The sequence below is a fragment of the Protomyctophum parallelum genome (genome assembly GCF_964188405.1).
Source record: "Protomyctophum parallelum genome assembly, chromosome: 3".
In the NCBI taxonomy this organism is placed as follows: Eukaryota; Metazoa; Chordata; class Actinopteri; order Myctophiformes; family Myctophidae; genus Protomyctophum; species Protomyctophum parallelum.
Genome location: NC_139698.1, coordinates 13,152,407 through 13,168,407, shown reverse-complemented (window position 1 = coordinate 13,168,407; position 16,001 = coordinate 13,152,407). Strand labels below are relative to the sequence as shown.

The window sequence follows — 16,001 nt, the reverse complement described above, 5'->3', positions numbered from 1 at the left end:
CCCCCCTCCCACCTCCTTTTTTCATACGTTTAATTTGTTCTCAGAGGACAGGCAGATACAGTGCACAGTAAACAGACTAAATAAATCATGTTTGGGCTGTTTTTGGGTCTCACCAGGCTACTGTGTGTTGGTTTTTATCCCAGGAGGGGCGGAGTGGGAGTATAGAGGCTTTGCTAGTAGTAAACGGACCTGAGCGCCGCAGCCCTGTTATCCCACTTTAATCTGCCCCACTGGGGGCCGGGGGAGGTCGGGGCACGCTACGGCGACTCCTCGGTCCCAGAAGGCAACGGACGGACGGACGGACGGACGGAGGGTCCATGGGGTGGAGGAGGAGGAGGAGGGGGAGGGGGAGGAGGAGGAGGAGGAGGAGGAGGAGGAGGTGGGGACAGGACAGAGGAGAAAGGCAGGGGGGGGGGGGCTTTCTCGGTGTTCCCTCAATTAGGCCTGATTATTTCTTTGTTGTTCGAAGGCGCCAAAAATAGCCGCTGTGCAAGTTTTGTAACGTGTTGAGAGCTCGTACAGTACGTTGGTTATTTCTTGCTGCGCGACGCCGACGTACGACGCAGTTTATGCATTTGGCTCTTTAAACCATTCCGACCTGAGACCAGATTCTATAAATTGTCTTCTAAACCAGGACCGTTTTCTGGAAAAAGGCCTATGTTTCTATATGAGCCGTTCTCAAACATTTTGGGGCGGTCCAGGAACCCCCAGAATGATATGTATTGGCCACAGACCCCCATCTCAAAGGACTGTGTTCCAGGGATCTCCCAGAAGCAAAGATTTGAGTTAAAAACATTTCCACACATTTTCTAAAATCTGCTATTTTTCAACAGCTATTGCTAAATGCTAAAGTATTAAATAATGGTTAAAGCGGTTGAAAGCTAAACAGATGCATTCCCGTCCTCACTGGTTTAATTAGGGGCTACTGTGTCATTGTGTTTGACTATATTCTAATGAGTCCAGCCTATAATAATGACCTTGGCCAGCGAGACTCGAGCAAACAGGTAATAGAGTCACTGGGCCTTAAACTGACGAGTCCAGACACAAAATAGAGACTTGTTACATTTCCTGTGATGAAATTATTATCCTCTCTATTGTATTCATTGTGGAAGATAAAGATAAAGATAACAACAAACACAACCCCCCCATCGGCCTTCACCTCTTCCCCCAGCGCACGACTCTCTCTCTCTCACACACACACACACACACACACACACACACACACACACACACACCTGAAGAGACCTCATAAACATACTGTAAGGAAACCCGCATTACAAATTACAGTACATCATAGAAATTGTGCAGCAAGCTTTTTAAAATACCAGTGCTGCCAGTTGAGGCGCTTTGTAATTTATCCCTTCACGGCTGTTAGCTGCGCCGCGCGCGGCGGTGATTTATTTGGTTTAAGAGAAGTTTTGTTTAGAGAGATAATGAGCAGGACTTCTCTTTAATGATTTAACACGGAGGAGCGGTGGAAAGGAGAGGAAGAAGGGGGGGGGGGGGGGGGAAGCACATATATTTTTCATATCTCTAACTGCACTGCAGAGAGGAAGTGTTGAGGAGGCAAGGGGAGAGAGAGAAAGAGAGATACATTAGCCAGAGAAGCTAACAGCTTTTTACAACCAGTGTTTTTGATCTTTGTGTAAAATGAGACTTGTTTTCCCTCAGTATTTTAGCGTGTTATGTATTTCACTGGAAACGTTTCTCGCTATACGTGTTTTCCCCCCCGACCGTCCGTAAAAGTGAAGCGTGTTCCTGCTGATTCCACACAATCTGACTTCGTTTATGAATTCATATTTGAAGCACGCTGTATAGCTTCATGTACAACTGTATAACTTCATGTACAATACACACACACGCACGTGCACACACACACGCACGCGACCACTCTCACTCACTTTTATCTCCGCTCTATTAAACACAATCCCTATTCTCTCCCTTCTTGTTCAGCGTTTTTAAGTTGCCCCCTTTTTTTTAGGATTTAAACCCCAAATTAAAGCAGTTAATTAGAAAATATAATGAAGCCGAATAGCGTATTATGCAAACAAAGCGCCATGACGCTCCGAGCAATGAGGGGGGCTTTGCAACGTTAAAAAAAGTGCCACCGGCACATCGGCGACGATGATATCAATAATAGATGACTTCATCAATCGCTGTTCTCTTAAAGATGGAAATGTGCTGTCGGGAAAGGGACCGCATTTCTATTTTTCATTATTATGTTTATTTCTGTCTCCTCCTTCCCACTCCCTCCCTCCCTCCCTCCCACAGCTGAACGTGTGTGTGTGTGTGTGTGTGTGTGTGTGTGTGTGTGTGTGTGTGTGTGTGTGTGTGTGTGTGTGTGTGTGTGTGTGTGTGTGTGTGTGTGTGTGTGTGTGTGTGTGTGTGTGTGTGTGTGTGTGTGTGTGTGTGTGTGTGTTTCATCTCACATTAGGGTGTGCTCTGCATAAGTGCAGGTGGAACTTCTCTGTGCCTCTAAATGATCCTTTAATGGAACGGTGTGCAGCGGAGCTGAGGAACTCTATGGGGCGCTGCCACCGCCAATGAGATAGTCTGCTCAATCAATCCGTCAAGGCCCATCACCTGCCTCAGCTAGATGATCCAAAACTCTTTGGAAAACGACAAGAGGGAGAGAGACAGACAGAGCGTTTTATGTACCTAGCTCTGAAAATGGGAGGGCACACACACACTCTCGCACGCACGCATGCACAACACACACACACACACACACACACCTTTGCACGCACGGACGCACATCCATCCCAACACAGCTGGCTGGCTCGTGCCGGCCGCGGTGCCGTTCCTAAGTGAGAGGTGTCTGTTTTAGTGAAGGGCCTTGACGTTGATGGGCTGTCAGAGCCAAACATTTTGCCTCTCCTTTATTTCTTTTTTATCAAGATCATCTCGGAATATCACATCAAGTGCTCGCTTCACTCCGGCGCCGGGCGTAAAAATCAATTCCGACGTCTTATTTATTTATTTCCCCCCGCCACCACACCGTCCTGCCCCACACCGCCCCGCCCTGCCTGCCCCCATAGCTGTTACATTACGGGAGATTTCCATAAGCGGAGCTCTAAGAAGCCCGAGCGATATTGATGCGGAGTCACCCCTTCCTTCCATCAAACACAGTGACAGCACCGCAAACTGGATTTTACCACTCTCTCTCTCTCTCTCTCTCTCTCTCTCTCTCCCTCTCTCTCTCTCTCTGGGTCTCTCTTTCTCTGGGTCTCTCTCTCTCTCTCTCCCTCTCTCTCTCTCTCTCTGGGTCTCTCTTTCTCTGGGTCTCTCTCTCTCTCTCTCTCTCTCTCTCTCTCCCTCTCTCTCTCTCTCTGGGTCTCTCTTTCTCTGGGTCTCTCTCTCTCTCTCTCCCTCTCTCTCTCTCTCTGGGTCTCTCTTTCTCTGGGTCTCTCTCTCTCTCTCTGGGTCTCTATCTCTTTCCACTCTACTCCACTCTCCCCTAAGTTCATTGACTGCAGGGCCTTATAGTATCCCTTCTTTTTTCCCCTAAGTCCTTTCTCCCCCTCATGCTTTTCTCCACCCCCCTTCTCTCTGTGTCATTCTCCCTCCCCCCCTTTCTCTCTCTCTCTCTCTCTCTCTCTCTCTCTCTCTCTCTCTCTCTCTCCCTGTCCGTCTCCATCTCTATCAGCCAGATTGACACCACATTTTAGTTTCGGGTCATTTAAGAAGTGCCTCTCAGTTCTTCCACGGGCCTCCATTAGACACCTGCTTGTAGCAGAGCCTCATCCGGTGGAACTAGACTCCGACTCCGCTAAACTCCACCCGTGTCTCTCTTTCCTCCTGCCTGTCTGTCACAAAGTTAGTCAGTCTGTCAATAACGAGGCCTACCTTGAAAGTTCTCTCTCTCTCTCTCTCCTCTCTCTCTCTGTCTCTCTCTCTCTCTCTGTGTCTCCATCCATCCTGCATGTCTGTATGACTGCTCTCTCTCTCTCATGTCAGCAGCTGTCTCGGCACTCCAGGGTTCTGTCAGCCAAGTGTTGGAGCTCTGTTCTTCTGTCAGTTTACCTGCCTGTCAAAGCCACTCACTTTAGACATCTACTTCTTTTCCCGTGTTGCCATCTCTCTCTCTCTCTCTCTCTCTCTCTCTCTCTCTCTCTCTCTCTCGTCAGGCTGGGGTTCACACGACATAGAAAGCAGATCATTGCTCTCGTCTGATTATGTTTATGCGCGAGAATGAGATTTTTGTCCTGGAAATGGGAACTTTTTTTTTCTTTCTCCGCCACAGACCAAACATAGCCTAGCGATTTCAAACATGTGCCCATTGAAGCTTCAAACTAACTATTTTGAGTCTGGTTCAATCGTAGATTGCGGGTATAGGACTGAATGACGGAGGTGAGAACCTGATGGGAGAGAATGAGGATGGTGCACTCACAGAGAACGAAGGCGTTTTGAGATATTTGCTGCTGAGGTGGCGGTGTCGTGTTGGCGCAAAACATTACAAAAAAAGATCTCTCCACATGCTGCGTTCCTCACTTGAAATTAGAGCACGCGGTTGATCGCCTGACGGCGCTCGGCTGTTGGCACGCGGGCGGTCGACCATGTTCTCAAACTTTTAATTGCGAGTGCAGCGCGCATGAGTCTGTCTCGCGTTTCTTTTTTTTGTGCCGAGTCGCTCTTTCCTGCACGGCTGACTGACTGACTGACTGACTGACTGACTGACTGACTGACTGACTGACTGACTGACTGCCACCAGGAATATTCAGGTGCGCAAAAAGACCTGCCGCGGAGGTATCAGAAGTCTGAGCGTCAGGTGTGGGTGAAAAAAGAAGAAAAAAGACTGAGGACTTTGACAAGGAAGCAGTGCATGCTGGGAGGCTGGGGCACACAAGAAACGAAGGGGAAAAGATGAAGGGGGGTACGGGTGGGGGGGGGGGAGGAGGCGCTTGCAGAAGTTAGAGAAAGGAGGCGCATGCATGCAGGGATATGGAAGTGGAGGAGGGTGCAGAGGAAAGCATTCTCGTTGCCAATGGCAGACAGAGAGGCACTGAGGGACAACGCAATGGAAGAGAAAATGCTAGGGGTGGCAGGCAGGGGGACTGGAGGGGAGAAAGGGGGCAATGAAGGTGGTGGAGGATTGAGGGTGGGGTGGGGGGGGGGGGGGGTCTGAAGGGAGGTGTGGTAGCAGGGAGAGCCGCAGGGGAGTGGAGGAGGAGGAGGAGGAGGAGGGGGGGTGGGGGGTGTACCGTAGAACTGCTGATGGAAGGCAGAGTCACTGAGGGATAGATAGATGGAGGGGGAATAGAGAGAGAGAGAGAGAGAGAGAGAGATGGAGGGGGAATAGAGAGAGAGAGAGGGGATGGAGGGGGAATAGAGAGAGAGAGAGAGAGAGAGGGGGGGATGGCGGGGGGGAGGCGGAGGGAGGCGCAATAAGTGTCTTTGGAGGAGGAGGAGACGGGAGGCGGGAGGGCTGTGGCTGCTACCTGCTGCTGATGGCACTCAGAGTCAGTGAGGGATGGAGGGCGCTCCAGCTGTGACATTAAAGCAGCAGGTGGAAGCCATCATTAGGACTGGCACAGGAGGCTGTGGATGAGCCCTCACACGCTCATTTCTTTGGGGCCCGACGGACCACTGCAGTGCATAATATGGAGTGTGTGGTGTTATATGCGCCCGTTTGTGTGTGTGTGTGTGCGTGTGTGTGTGTGTGTGTGCGTGCGCATGCATGCATGCGCGTGTGTGGGCGCACGTGTCCGTTTGGATGTATGTAACTGTGTGTGTCTATTTGTGCATTTAGAGGCAGAGTGTGTGCGTGTGTGTCCCCTCAAAGGGAGCTGAAGCATAGCCCCATACCTTCAGACTGAGTCCCCCCCACCCAACGGACCCCCCCCCCCCCAATCTCCCCAAGCTTCAGTGCACAGCTCCGTGAGGGTTGAGTGGATCCCAACATCTGGCACTTTCTTCTCATTCTGCCTAATGGCTCCTCGGTTACCTCTTCGCCAATTTACAACGCAGAACTTTGCCTCGACTTTAAACCAGTCTGTTGTTGTTTTTTTCCCTTCCTTTCTCCGCAGCTAAAACGTTCCTTATGCCCTTCCACACCAGTCAAGGTGGGCTCTTTTAGAAAGATCCTATATGGAGAGATGTTATAAGGAGTTATAAGAACGTTATATTATGGAGAGATGTTATAAGGAGTTATAAGAACGTTTAACGTGTAGCCACTCCGTTTCTGGGTGCGTTGCTCCGTTCCGGGTTATAATATGCTATCGCTATAGACGGCAAGAGTTGTGCAAAGTGTGTCATGTCTGACACTTCGCCCGTCCCAGCACGTCGTGTGAGCGTGCGGCTCTCGGGACGGTGGGGGGGAAGCCGAGCCGTGCTCGGGGGGTGGGGGGGCCTTTCCTTAGATCTAACCCTCCCTTCCGGATCCCTATAGCTGGATCCAGCTAGGGCCTCTCTCCCTCCCTCTCTCTCTTTCTCTCTCTCTCTCCAGGAACACCGGCGGGCAAAAATGAAGTTGTTTGTATCAAATATTGACACGTTATCTCTTCATCGTCAGGCTGGCGGTGAGGGAGGGAGGGAGGGAGGGAAGAGAGAGGGAGATAGATTGTAAGTGCGGGTAATTGAGCCGTGTCTCCCCTGCTTATCGGTAAAGCTCCGGCACGTCACGGACCTAACGAGGTGTGGCGCGCCGATTAGTCTGAAGGGAGAAGTCGAACGAAGGAACGTGGTATATATACGCCATCTTTTTCCTCTTCTTCCCTTTTTTTCCAGTCTTCGTTTCTTTTCTTCTCTTTTTTTGTATCAAGGATGGATATTATGAGCCTCCCTGGAGGGCAGACGCACAGCCCTTATTAGTTCAATGCATGGGGGGGTGATATGGGGGGTGATATGGATGAATGGCATGTTAAAGTATCCCTTTGTAACAATAACCATCAGCGGCTGTGATCATTTCAGCTGATGATGCTGCCCAAGGCGGTGGGGGGGGGGGGGAGGGGGGGGGTGGAGTAGGGCCTTGACCTGAGTGGGAGGAGCTGCACCTTGTTCTATCCACACACGCACACACGTGCGCGCGAGCACACACACTCACACACGCACGGACATACACACGAAGGGCAGGGGCCTGACTATATAGAGGCTGCTTTAAACAAATTGATCTGAGCCCTTTAACATGTATGTATGTGTGTGTGTGCTGTGGAGTGTTCATTTAACTATGAGTCAGTGTGCTAATGTCAACAGCTGGCCCCATAACAGAAGGGTCCATTTGGTTGCATTTCGTCTCTGTCGGGCACAGACCTTGTGCAGTATCTCCCTACACTCACAGACCATGTGCAGTATCTCCCTACACTCACAGACCATGTGCAGTATCTCCCTACACTCACAGACCATGTGCAGTATCTCCCTACACTCACAGACCTTGTGCAGTATCTCCCTACACTCACAGACCTTGTGCAGTATCTCCCTACACTCACAGACCTTGTGCAGTATCTCCCTACACTCACAGACCATGTGCAGTATCTCCCTACACTCACAGACCATGTGCAGTATCTCCCTACACTCACAGACCTTGTGCAGTATCTCCCTACACTCACAGACCTTGTGCAGTATCTCCCTACACTCACAGACCATGTGCAGTATCTCCCTACACTCACAGACCTTGTGCAGTATCTCCCTACACTCCCTTGTGAGCTTGTAGATCAGCAGCTATATGTTCCACTGTGTGTGTGTGTGTGTGGCATGGCAGCGCCTTGTGAGCTTGTAGATCAGCAGCTATATGTTCCACTGTGTGTGTGTGGCATGGCAGTGCGTTGTGAGCTTGTAGATCAGCAGCTATATGTTCCACTGTGTGTGTGGGGCATGGCAGTGCGTTGTGAGCTTGTAGATCAGCAGCTATATGTTCCACTGTGTGTGTGGGGCATGGCAGTGCGTTGTGAGCTTGTAGATCAGCAGCTACATGTTCCACTACGTTAGAAATGTTCATAAAATAGTGATAAAACATTCATGAAGGTTTCCACCCAACCGCAACGATCTGTACGGTGTACGCTCTCAGAGTTACTGATAAACCAATGCTCAGGATTTGACTGTGTGGCCTGTGTGTGTGTGTGTGTGTGTGTGTGTCTGTGTGTGTGTGTGTGTCCTGCGTGCGTGCACATATTTTAGCGTGCACGCTAAAATATGTGTGCCTGTATTTCTGCGCATGTGTCCGCTTGTGGTATTTGTCATGGTTTGTGCATTTGAGTGCGTGTGTTCGTGTACTGTATGTGTGTGTGCGCGTGTGTGTGTGTGTGCATTTGAGTGCGTGTGTGCGTGCGCGTGTGTGTGCATGTGAGTGCGTGTTTTCGTAACTCTGTGCGTGTATGTGTGCGTGCGTGTGCATGTGAGTGCGTGTGTTCGTGTGTGTATGTGTGCGTGCGTGCGTGTGTTCGTGTGTGTATGTGCGTGCGTGTGCATGTGAGTGTGTGTGTTCTTGTGTGTGAGTGCGTGCGTGCGTGTGCATGAGGTCCGTGCCAGGTGGCTCCATAGGGCATTGCCACTCATGAACGCTGAGAATAAAATCCACTGGAAGAAAAAAGAAAAAAAAAAGGAGCGAGATGAGAATCTCACAACATGCCAGTTTGATTTGTAATCCTCGCTATCAAAGAATGCTAATTAAAATCATATTTTGCATATGTCTTGTCTTTCATGCGCATATGCAAATCACCCCCGTTGGCTTTCAGCACTCTGTAATTAGGTTTATGAAGGACAGCTGTAATACATAATTAACAGAAATGTTTGCAAGCTCGTTTCTTTTTCCTCCCCTCCTTCACGTCTAAACGCGGTGACTTAAACAAGCACCCGTGAAGTGTTTCAAGGCCGTGCGTCTCTCTCAAATATATTGATTAATTCTTTCATGCCTTTTTTTTGTTCCTTCTTTTTTTCCCAGAAATGATCTTAATTAGGCTGTTTGTTTATTTATAGACGACGCAAGTCAGTCAGTGGCGCCTGCAGTGTCCCAGCCAGGGACACGTGCACATTTATGTGTGTGTGTGTGTGTGTGTGTGTTGAGAGGGGGTTTAGTCATGCACTGACTCTCAGTTTAAGTCCCAGGCAACATAACATTCTGGACTGATGGATGGATTCAGTTAAGAGTGAGCAGGACACGGAGTGATGATGGCAAATCAAACAGCGTGAACCAACAAGCTTGAATATTTATATGGCGGTGTTAGTTAGCGTCGGCCTTAGGGCCACGGCTGACAGACGCCACTTCTGGGCCATGATGGCTTGCACGAGACAGCCCCCGTGTGTGTGTGTGTGTGTGTGTCTGTCTGTGTGTGTGTGTAGCCAGACATGGGGATGCGAGAAGAAACAGTGATGTAAACGGTGAAATAATTATGCATGCTTTTATTATGACAAACCGATGATGCACACAGTTAAGGAGCTACAAAGCGACATACCGAGAGAGAGGATGTCTGGAGAGACACTTGAAACATCTAGACAGTTTGGACAGGCTATTGTTTGCTAAGAAAACGTGTAAATATCCTTTTCTCAACATCCAGTCAGCTGTTAACGGCACTAGGAAGGAGCCGAGCCGTTGAAAGACACTTTCAACACATATCATGGGCGAAAATGGGAGGTTTGAATGAGCATTAGAAGAGCGCCTTGCGTTTTCATCTGGGGGAATAAATGCCTGGGTGGACACAGAGCCTTAAACCTGATGGATACTTAGTTGTGCGCTGGGGTGTGAACTGGACACTGCCCACAGGTCAGACGTCCCGTTAGTCAGACCTGTGTGGCGGGTTAAGACTCGCCCGTGCTGCGGGTTAAAATCTTCCTGTGAGGTTGGTGTTATACATAGGTTAGGGTTTCGGATAGTGTTAGTTCGGATTTATGGAAGGTCGGAAATTCACATTTTGAACTTATAGATCTGCTATTTTTAGTGTGAAACACCAGTGGTTCCATGTCATTATTCCATGTCATAAAATAGCAGATCTATATGTTCAAAATGTGGGTTAATGTTGTTTGCTTGTTTCACACTTGGACACTACCTCTGGGGGAGCCCGGGTTCGAGCTGGCAACCTTGCGGTTCCCATCCAGCCACTCTACCCCTGAGCCACCGCTGCCCCTATCAATAGTTCAATAGTTGTACTGTTGGTTAGAAATTTATATCCCAAAATAGTCTAATCTCTCTAAACAACATTCTGGCAATATACAGTATATAACATTACAACACCAGTGGTTCCATGTCATTATTCTGACCTCTCAAAAAGAAATAGCAGATATATAAGTTCAAATTGTGGGTTAATGTGACATGTTGTTTGCTTGTTTCTGCTATTTTGGGTGCATGCGCGACACCGGCGCTCAGCTAAGTACAAAGCGAGCCTTTTCCAGTGGGGGTTAGGGGAGGATCTGTGTGCGCGCTGCGCGGTGACACTGGCCCAACCACAGGACTGCTGGTTCAACTCCCTGCTGCCTCTCTCATGTAGCTTCTAGTCCGCAGCTCTCAGATGTGGTCGTTGTCTGTCAGACGCACCATAATGGGAAGCGATGGGTGCTAAATGAAAAGGCCAGGGGATGAAAACGCTCGGAGAGGCAGCTTGGGATCCCTGGCTAGTTGGGTCTGTCATCCCGTTCATTATGTTTTCACATGCTGTTTAGGAGACATAGTAAACTGCATGTCCTTAGACTCTGTCAGGCCATTGTGGTCGATGGTCGATGTAGCGTGTGTGTGCGTGTGCCACTGCAAGTATATCCTCCATTCTACCACTGTGTTTTTATTTTACATAAACTTGTCACGTAGTATACTCTTCTCTGTAGCCTTTGTGACACACCCTCTCTTTTGTCTGTTTGGAAGACCCCAACCACCAAGATTGCACTCGTGAACCAGTCACCGGTGCCTGCAAAGTCACTGTGGTCATTTTTGTTATTGAGTTATTATAATGCAGGTCTGGAAATGGTGGGAAAGTAAGAATAGGACATGAATTTGAGTGTTTTGAAATGGGAGGTTCGCAAAAAAACTGTGTTGAAAGTCCACTGATGAAATGTGTCGGGTCAGCCTCGGTTCACGTTTGACCGCAGGACAGGTTATGAAGTTGTTGAGTCACAGTCCAGTCATAGAATATTATGATCATAGTCATAATTGTAGAATTGTTGTGAAAACTATCTTTAGCTATAAAGTGAGAAGTGATTACCCAATTGTCCAGTCAAAATCTCTAAATCTCACAATCACATTGTACTCTTGCAGTCAAGTTATACACTTTGGTATAGACTCGAGGTTTAAGTTGCATAGTAACTTTGACATGATGTAACTGCAAATGTTGTCGAAATGTCTTCAATAAATGGTGCATTTATAAATGGTGCATTTATATAGCGTACATAATATATTGTGCATTACGTTCACCCAGTCACACACACACATTCATACACCGATGGCAGCGGAAACCATGCACCAGGCACCAACCAGCACATCAGGAGAGATTAGGGGTTCAGAACTCTGGGGGAGCCCGGGTTCGAGCTGGCAACCTTGCGTTTACCATCCAGCCACTCTACCCTTGAGCCACCACCGCCACCCCTATCAATAGTTCAATAGTTGCACTGTTGGTTAGAAATTGATATCCCAAAATAGTCTAAACTCTCTAAACAACATTCTGGCAATATATATAACATTACAAAACCGACATTTATTTTTTATCAACCTCCTGTTGATTCTACTATTTGAATTAGGAAGAAGATCTTCAATGTATCAGTGGATCAGGATCCATATCTTGAAATTGTAAAAATCAGGAAGTTAAAATAGTTTAAAGAAAGTAAATGTGTTTATAATGTTGCAAATTGGCAGTATTGTCTTTGTTTGCACTTGTTTATGTGCTAAAAGAGTGACTCTGAGACATGTTTTCGGTGTGCAATGTAAGTCAACGAGGAGACTATTTTGCAACATCGAATTCTAATCAAAAGAGCAAGCTCTGAATATATTTCAGCAATATTTTCATGTCAAGGTAACTACTGTACACCCCTCTACTGTGGAACTCACTAGACCACATCTCCACAGTCTGTCCTTGCTTCTAAGAGAGGTCTTGCCTTTTTAATAAAGCATTCGGTTAGATATTCAGGTTTTAACCTCTAGGTTTTCTCAGATTGTTTTATGCAAATGTTTTTATTCTCTACTGTAGCACAATTGTTTCAGACGTAAAGTGCTATAATGTATGCTTATTATTATTATCACACAACCCAAAGTTCTACCAAAGTAGATATTCTTTTCTTGTAATGCTTGGCTGGAAGAAAAAACATAATCCTAATGAAAACCCTTTTTAAAGTTATTGCCCTTCAATAGGAAAGTTGTGTTTGTTGCACTTAATTGCATTTAGAATACAGTGAAGTTAACCCAGATATCCCTCTGTCTTTATGCTCTGTTTACAGGTGGGCCTTTGTAATGAAGAAACACCTAAGCACCCATATGCTGGGGAAACATGGAGTTGGCCAGCCCAAACTGAGGTAAGCTCCATAACGCCACCAACTACCTGGAATTCAAATAAAATATATTATATATTTTTTGTATATTATATTAACAATCTGTATTATAGTATGAGCTGTGATATAGTCAATGACACAAGATGTGTGTCATTGATTGATTCTGAAAAAATAAGGAACAAAGTATGTCCCCATTTCAGAGGCAGCTGTGTCCAGGTAGCAGAAAGCTATGTAAATGTCCAGCATTCAGAACGGAACCAGCTACAGTATATTTGCAAAGCTCTGGTACACCTGCTACTGTTAAAAGTAAAATTAAATGTATAGGTATCGTATAAGTGTCCCTCTATTTGTTTATGTTGAGCTTGGGTGAGTTTCACACACTTGGCTTGCTGGCGTGGCTAACATGAGCGGCTAATTTCAGTGATAACCGTAAACAAGAAAGTAATGGCCGACACTGATGTAAAGAAGGAAGTGTATGTGTAATGTGAAGGTGACCACACGCTAGGGCATTAACGACTTGAGATTTTTCCCAGTCGACTTGTCGGACAGTAATTTATCGATAAGTCGAATTATCGTTTTTGGCGGCGGGGGGGGGGGGACGCGGACGCGCGGGGGGGATTTAACAGGGGCGGGTGGAGCTGCCGCGCGCTCAAATACGGAGCATGTCAAACATAGCACTGCGCATTCAGTGGCCTCTCCAATATGACACAGTCACAGTGCATGTATCATCTATATCAGAGGTTCCCAAACACCGGTGCCGGTCCGCGGGACACGTGGCACTGGTACGCAAGAGGGGAATTCTACGTTTTGCGTCGTTTAAAAATGTCCAATCTTTGTATCTTTAGCAGCAGCAGCTGTAGGCTATTTTGTGACGATAGCATTAATGAAACCAAACGCTACACGCGGTTCCGGTACAGGATTATTATTTCATGTGAATCATGTCAAAATGAAAAGATGATGTTATCCAGGTAAAGTAGTGGTATTGGCACACAGCGCAGCAGCAGCACCGAGAACACAATGAGAGATATGACATTATTATTCTCCTCCTCCTCCTCCTCCTCCTCCTCCTCCACAACTCGATAACGTTCTCATTTGTTACTCATTTTCTGAGCCATGCAAATAAACAACAACCCGCACTGACCGGAGACGGAGAGGTTCATGTGCGCTGCGCGTAAAGCTTAGCCAGAAACAGACAGTCATTGCGTCAGCATGCATGTAGCCTCGGGAACCCAGACGTTATATTTCCAGCACGGAGGTGAGGGGGATATCGTTTGGGGGTAACGTTTGCGTGCTTCTATCTGTTACTTCTCTGACACAGCGCAGTTCAAACAGACTTCAGCCAGTCTCAATAGTGGGACACCGCGCGCTGAGAGCCACATAGCCTACACAGCTGCATTTGGTTTTTAATTAAGGGCGCGTTCTGAATGCAATGAAAAAAGGGGAGAAAAAAAAAAAAAAAAAAGCTCAACTTTCGACTCGCGCTGCTGCGAGTCGACTCGTGACTCGTTTATCGATAAATCGATAAATCGATTTTTTGATGAATGCCCTACCACACGCCACACCCTTATAGTCATTGTAAGTCACATTATTACCTGTTCACTCACATCAGCAGCTCTCTAGGTTGGTGCTTCGTTTGTGCAACTGCAGCCGTAACGTATTTTCAACTGAAAAAAGTATTGATGTCAACAATTACGTCAAAAAAAGGTTTTGTGACGTACATTTGTCTTCTTAAGGTGGTTTACTTCCTCCACCTGTGACATCAAACAAAACACTCTCTCTTATGTATGGAAGATATTGTGGGCAGTGCATCATAACCTTTCAAATGCAGAAATTTCAAAACGATAAAACAATTATTGTTAATGAGAATGCAAACTTATACCAGAGGTACTTTTCTTTCACATTATTTAAACTAGAGCGTCGCCCGTTGGGCTCTGGCCTACTTGGAACGATTCAAGTTGGAAATGCATGCCCCACCCAGTTATTATGTCTGTGTCCCTTTTGTGCCCATATTATACTGTCTGGAGTTCTTTGTCAGGCATGCCCAACTTTATTTGTATAGCACCTTTCATGACATGAAATGCAGCTCAAAGTGCTTTACAGAACAATGGAGAATAAAAGAAAAGCAAGGCAACGACATTAAAAAACAAGCAGTAATGCAGTACAGTGAGGACATGAAAAATAAAAAATACAAGATCAATTAAAGGCAATGTTGTAGAAGTGGGTCTTGAGCTGAGCTTTAAAAATGTCTACAGAGGCTGCCTGACGAAGGTAGATAGATGTATACAGTACAATATGTGTCCCACTCTTTAGTTCTTTAGCATACAAGTAAGATTTAAACTAACTCAGAGGAGTTAGCTTTGGATGTACTTCAACTGCTGTTCTGCAGCAACCATACAATACTAAGTTCTGTGTAACAAAAAGTTTTTACATTTCACTGTGGTAGGCTTTTTTTTTTTTTACAATGTTTAGCATAATGTGCGTCTTGAGGAGCTCACAAACGGTTGGTTAGCCTGATTGAAATCAGCTGGTACAGGAACCAGTCACCACACCTTCATTTTCTCACTTTGTCTCTTGAAACCCAAAGTCCACATTAACTCGTGCATTTACATTTTTTTTCTTCAATTCAGGCAGTTTGCTGACACTTCTAACACTTTTATAAACTAGATAAATTAGTCATGTGCACACTGTAATATAATTTTTGTTCTGGGTGTTTTGGATCTAACGTCTTCTTAAGTAATTTTCGCTGGGTTGCAAATTATCAATATTGAAAGCTATGGGTGGGGGAAAGATGAGATGTGTGTTATGCTGAGGGAGACAGCAGATCCCCAGGGCAGCTAACGCTGAAGGTTGACTGCTCTTCCTGAACGCGTGCGTGCGCGCGCGCGTGTGTGTGTGCACGTGTGCGTGTGTGCGTGTGCATGTGCTGAAGAGTGGAAACACCAAATGGGAATATTCCCTAATGAGTGAAATGTCTCTCAGTCACTCTATCTGCTTCTCACCCATTTCCTCTTTACTGTCAAACTTTATCTGGCTGCCTTCCTCATCTGACTTTCTGCTCACCCCATCTCCCGTCTTAAATTAAGGATGAATGATGTTGCGCTTACCATTGCGCGCCCGCGCACGTATGTGCGTGTGTGTGTGTGTGTGTGTGTTTGTGTCAGGCTGTGTACGTGTGTGCGACTGTGTGTACATGCAACGTTCCCCCTCTTGGCCCTGTCTATCAGTAGCGAAAACATGCTGTCATTTTTGTGCGTGATGACGTTGTGACACCCCCCCCCACCCCCTTCCATCCCTCCAAGCCAGCACGAGACATTAAACACCTCTCAATCTGTCAAACGAGACGCTGAAATAGAAGCAGACCCACCGTTTTCATTGCTCCTCCGCCAAATTGATACTTTTTGACAACATGTGGCATTAGATATGACAAGTGGCCTCAGATATTCTAAGTAAGCGGCCCGACCATATGCCTCTCTGAGAAGCACGCAGACATCATCAGCCCGGCTTTCCTACTGTCATCTGCTCGTCTGGATTAGACGGGCGACCAAATCTCGCCGCCCAGCACAGCTTCAATGTCTTTTATTCACATGGCATGTGTCCGTTTGAAG

The 16,001-nt window shown here is 46.9% G+C and overlaps 1 protein-coding gene across 1 annotated transcript in view; it reads left to right on the top strand.

Annotated features, from left to right (window-relative positions):
• znf407 (zinc finger protein 407) overlaps window positions 1-16,001 on the top strand; it is a gene marked incomplete at its 3' end in the record, with an annotated part of 221,238 nt that overhangs the window by 76,871 nt on the left and 128,366 nt on the right. The window contains exon 5 of the mRNA XM_083762008.1: window positions 12,346-12,420. Within this exon, the coding sequence (XP_083618134.1) occupies window positions 12,346-12,420 (75 nt within the window). The remainder of the gene's footprint in view (window positions 1-12,345; window positions 12,421-16,001) is intronic.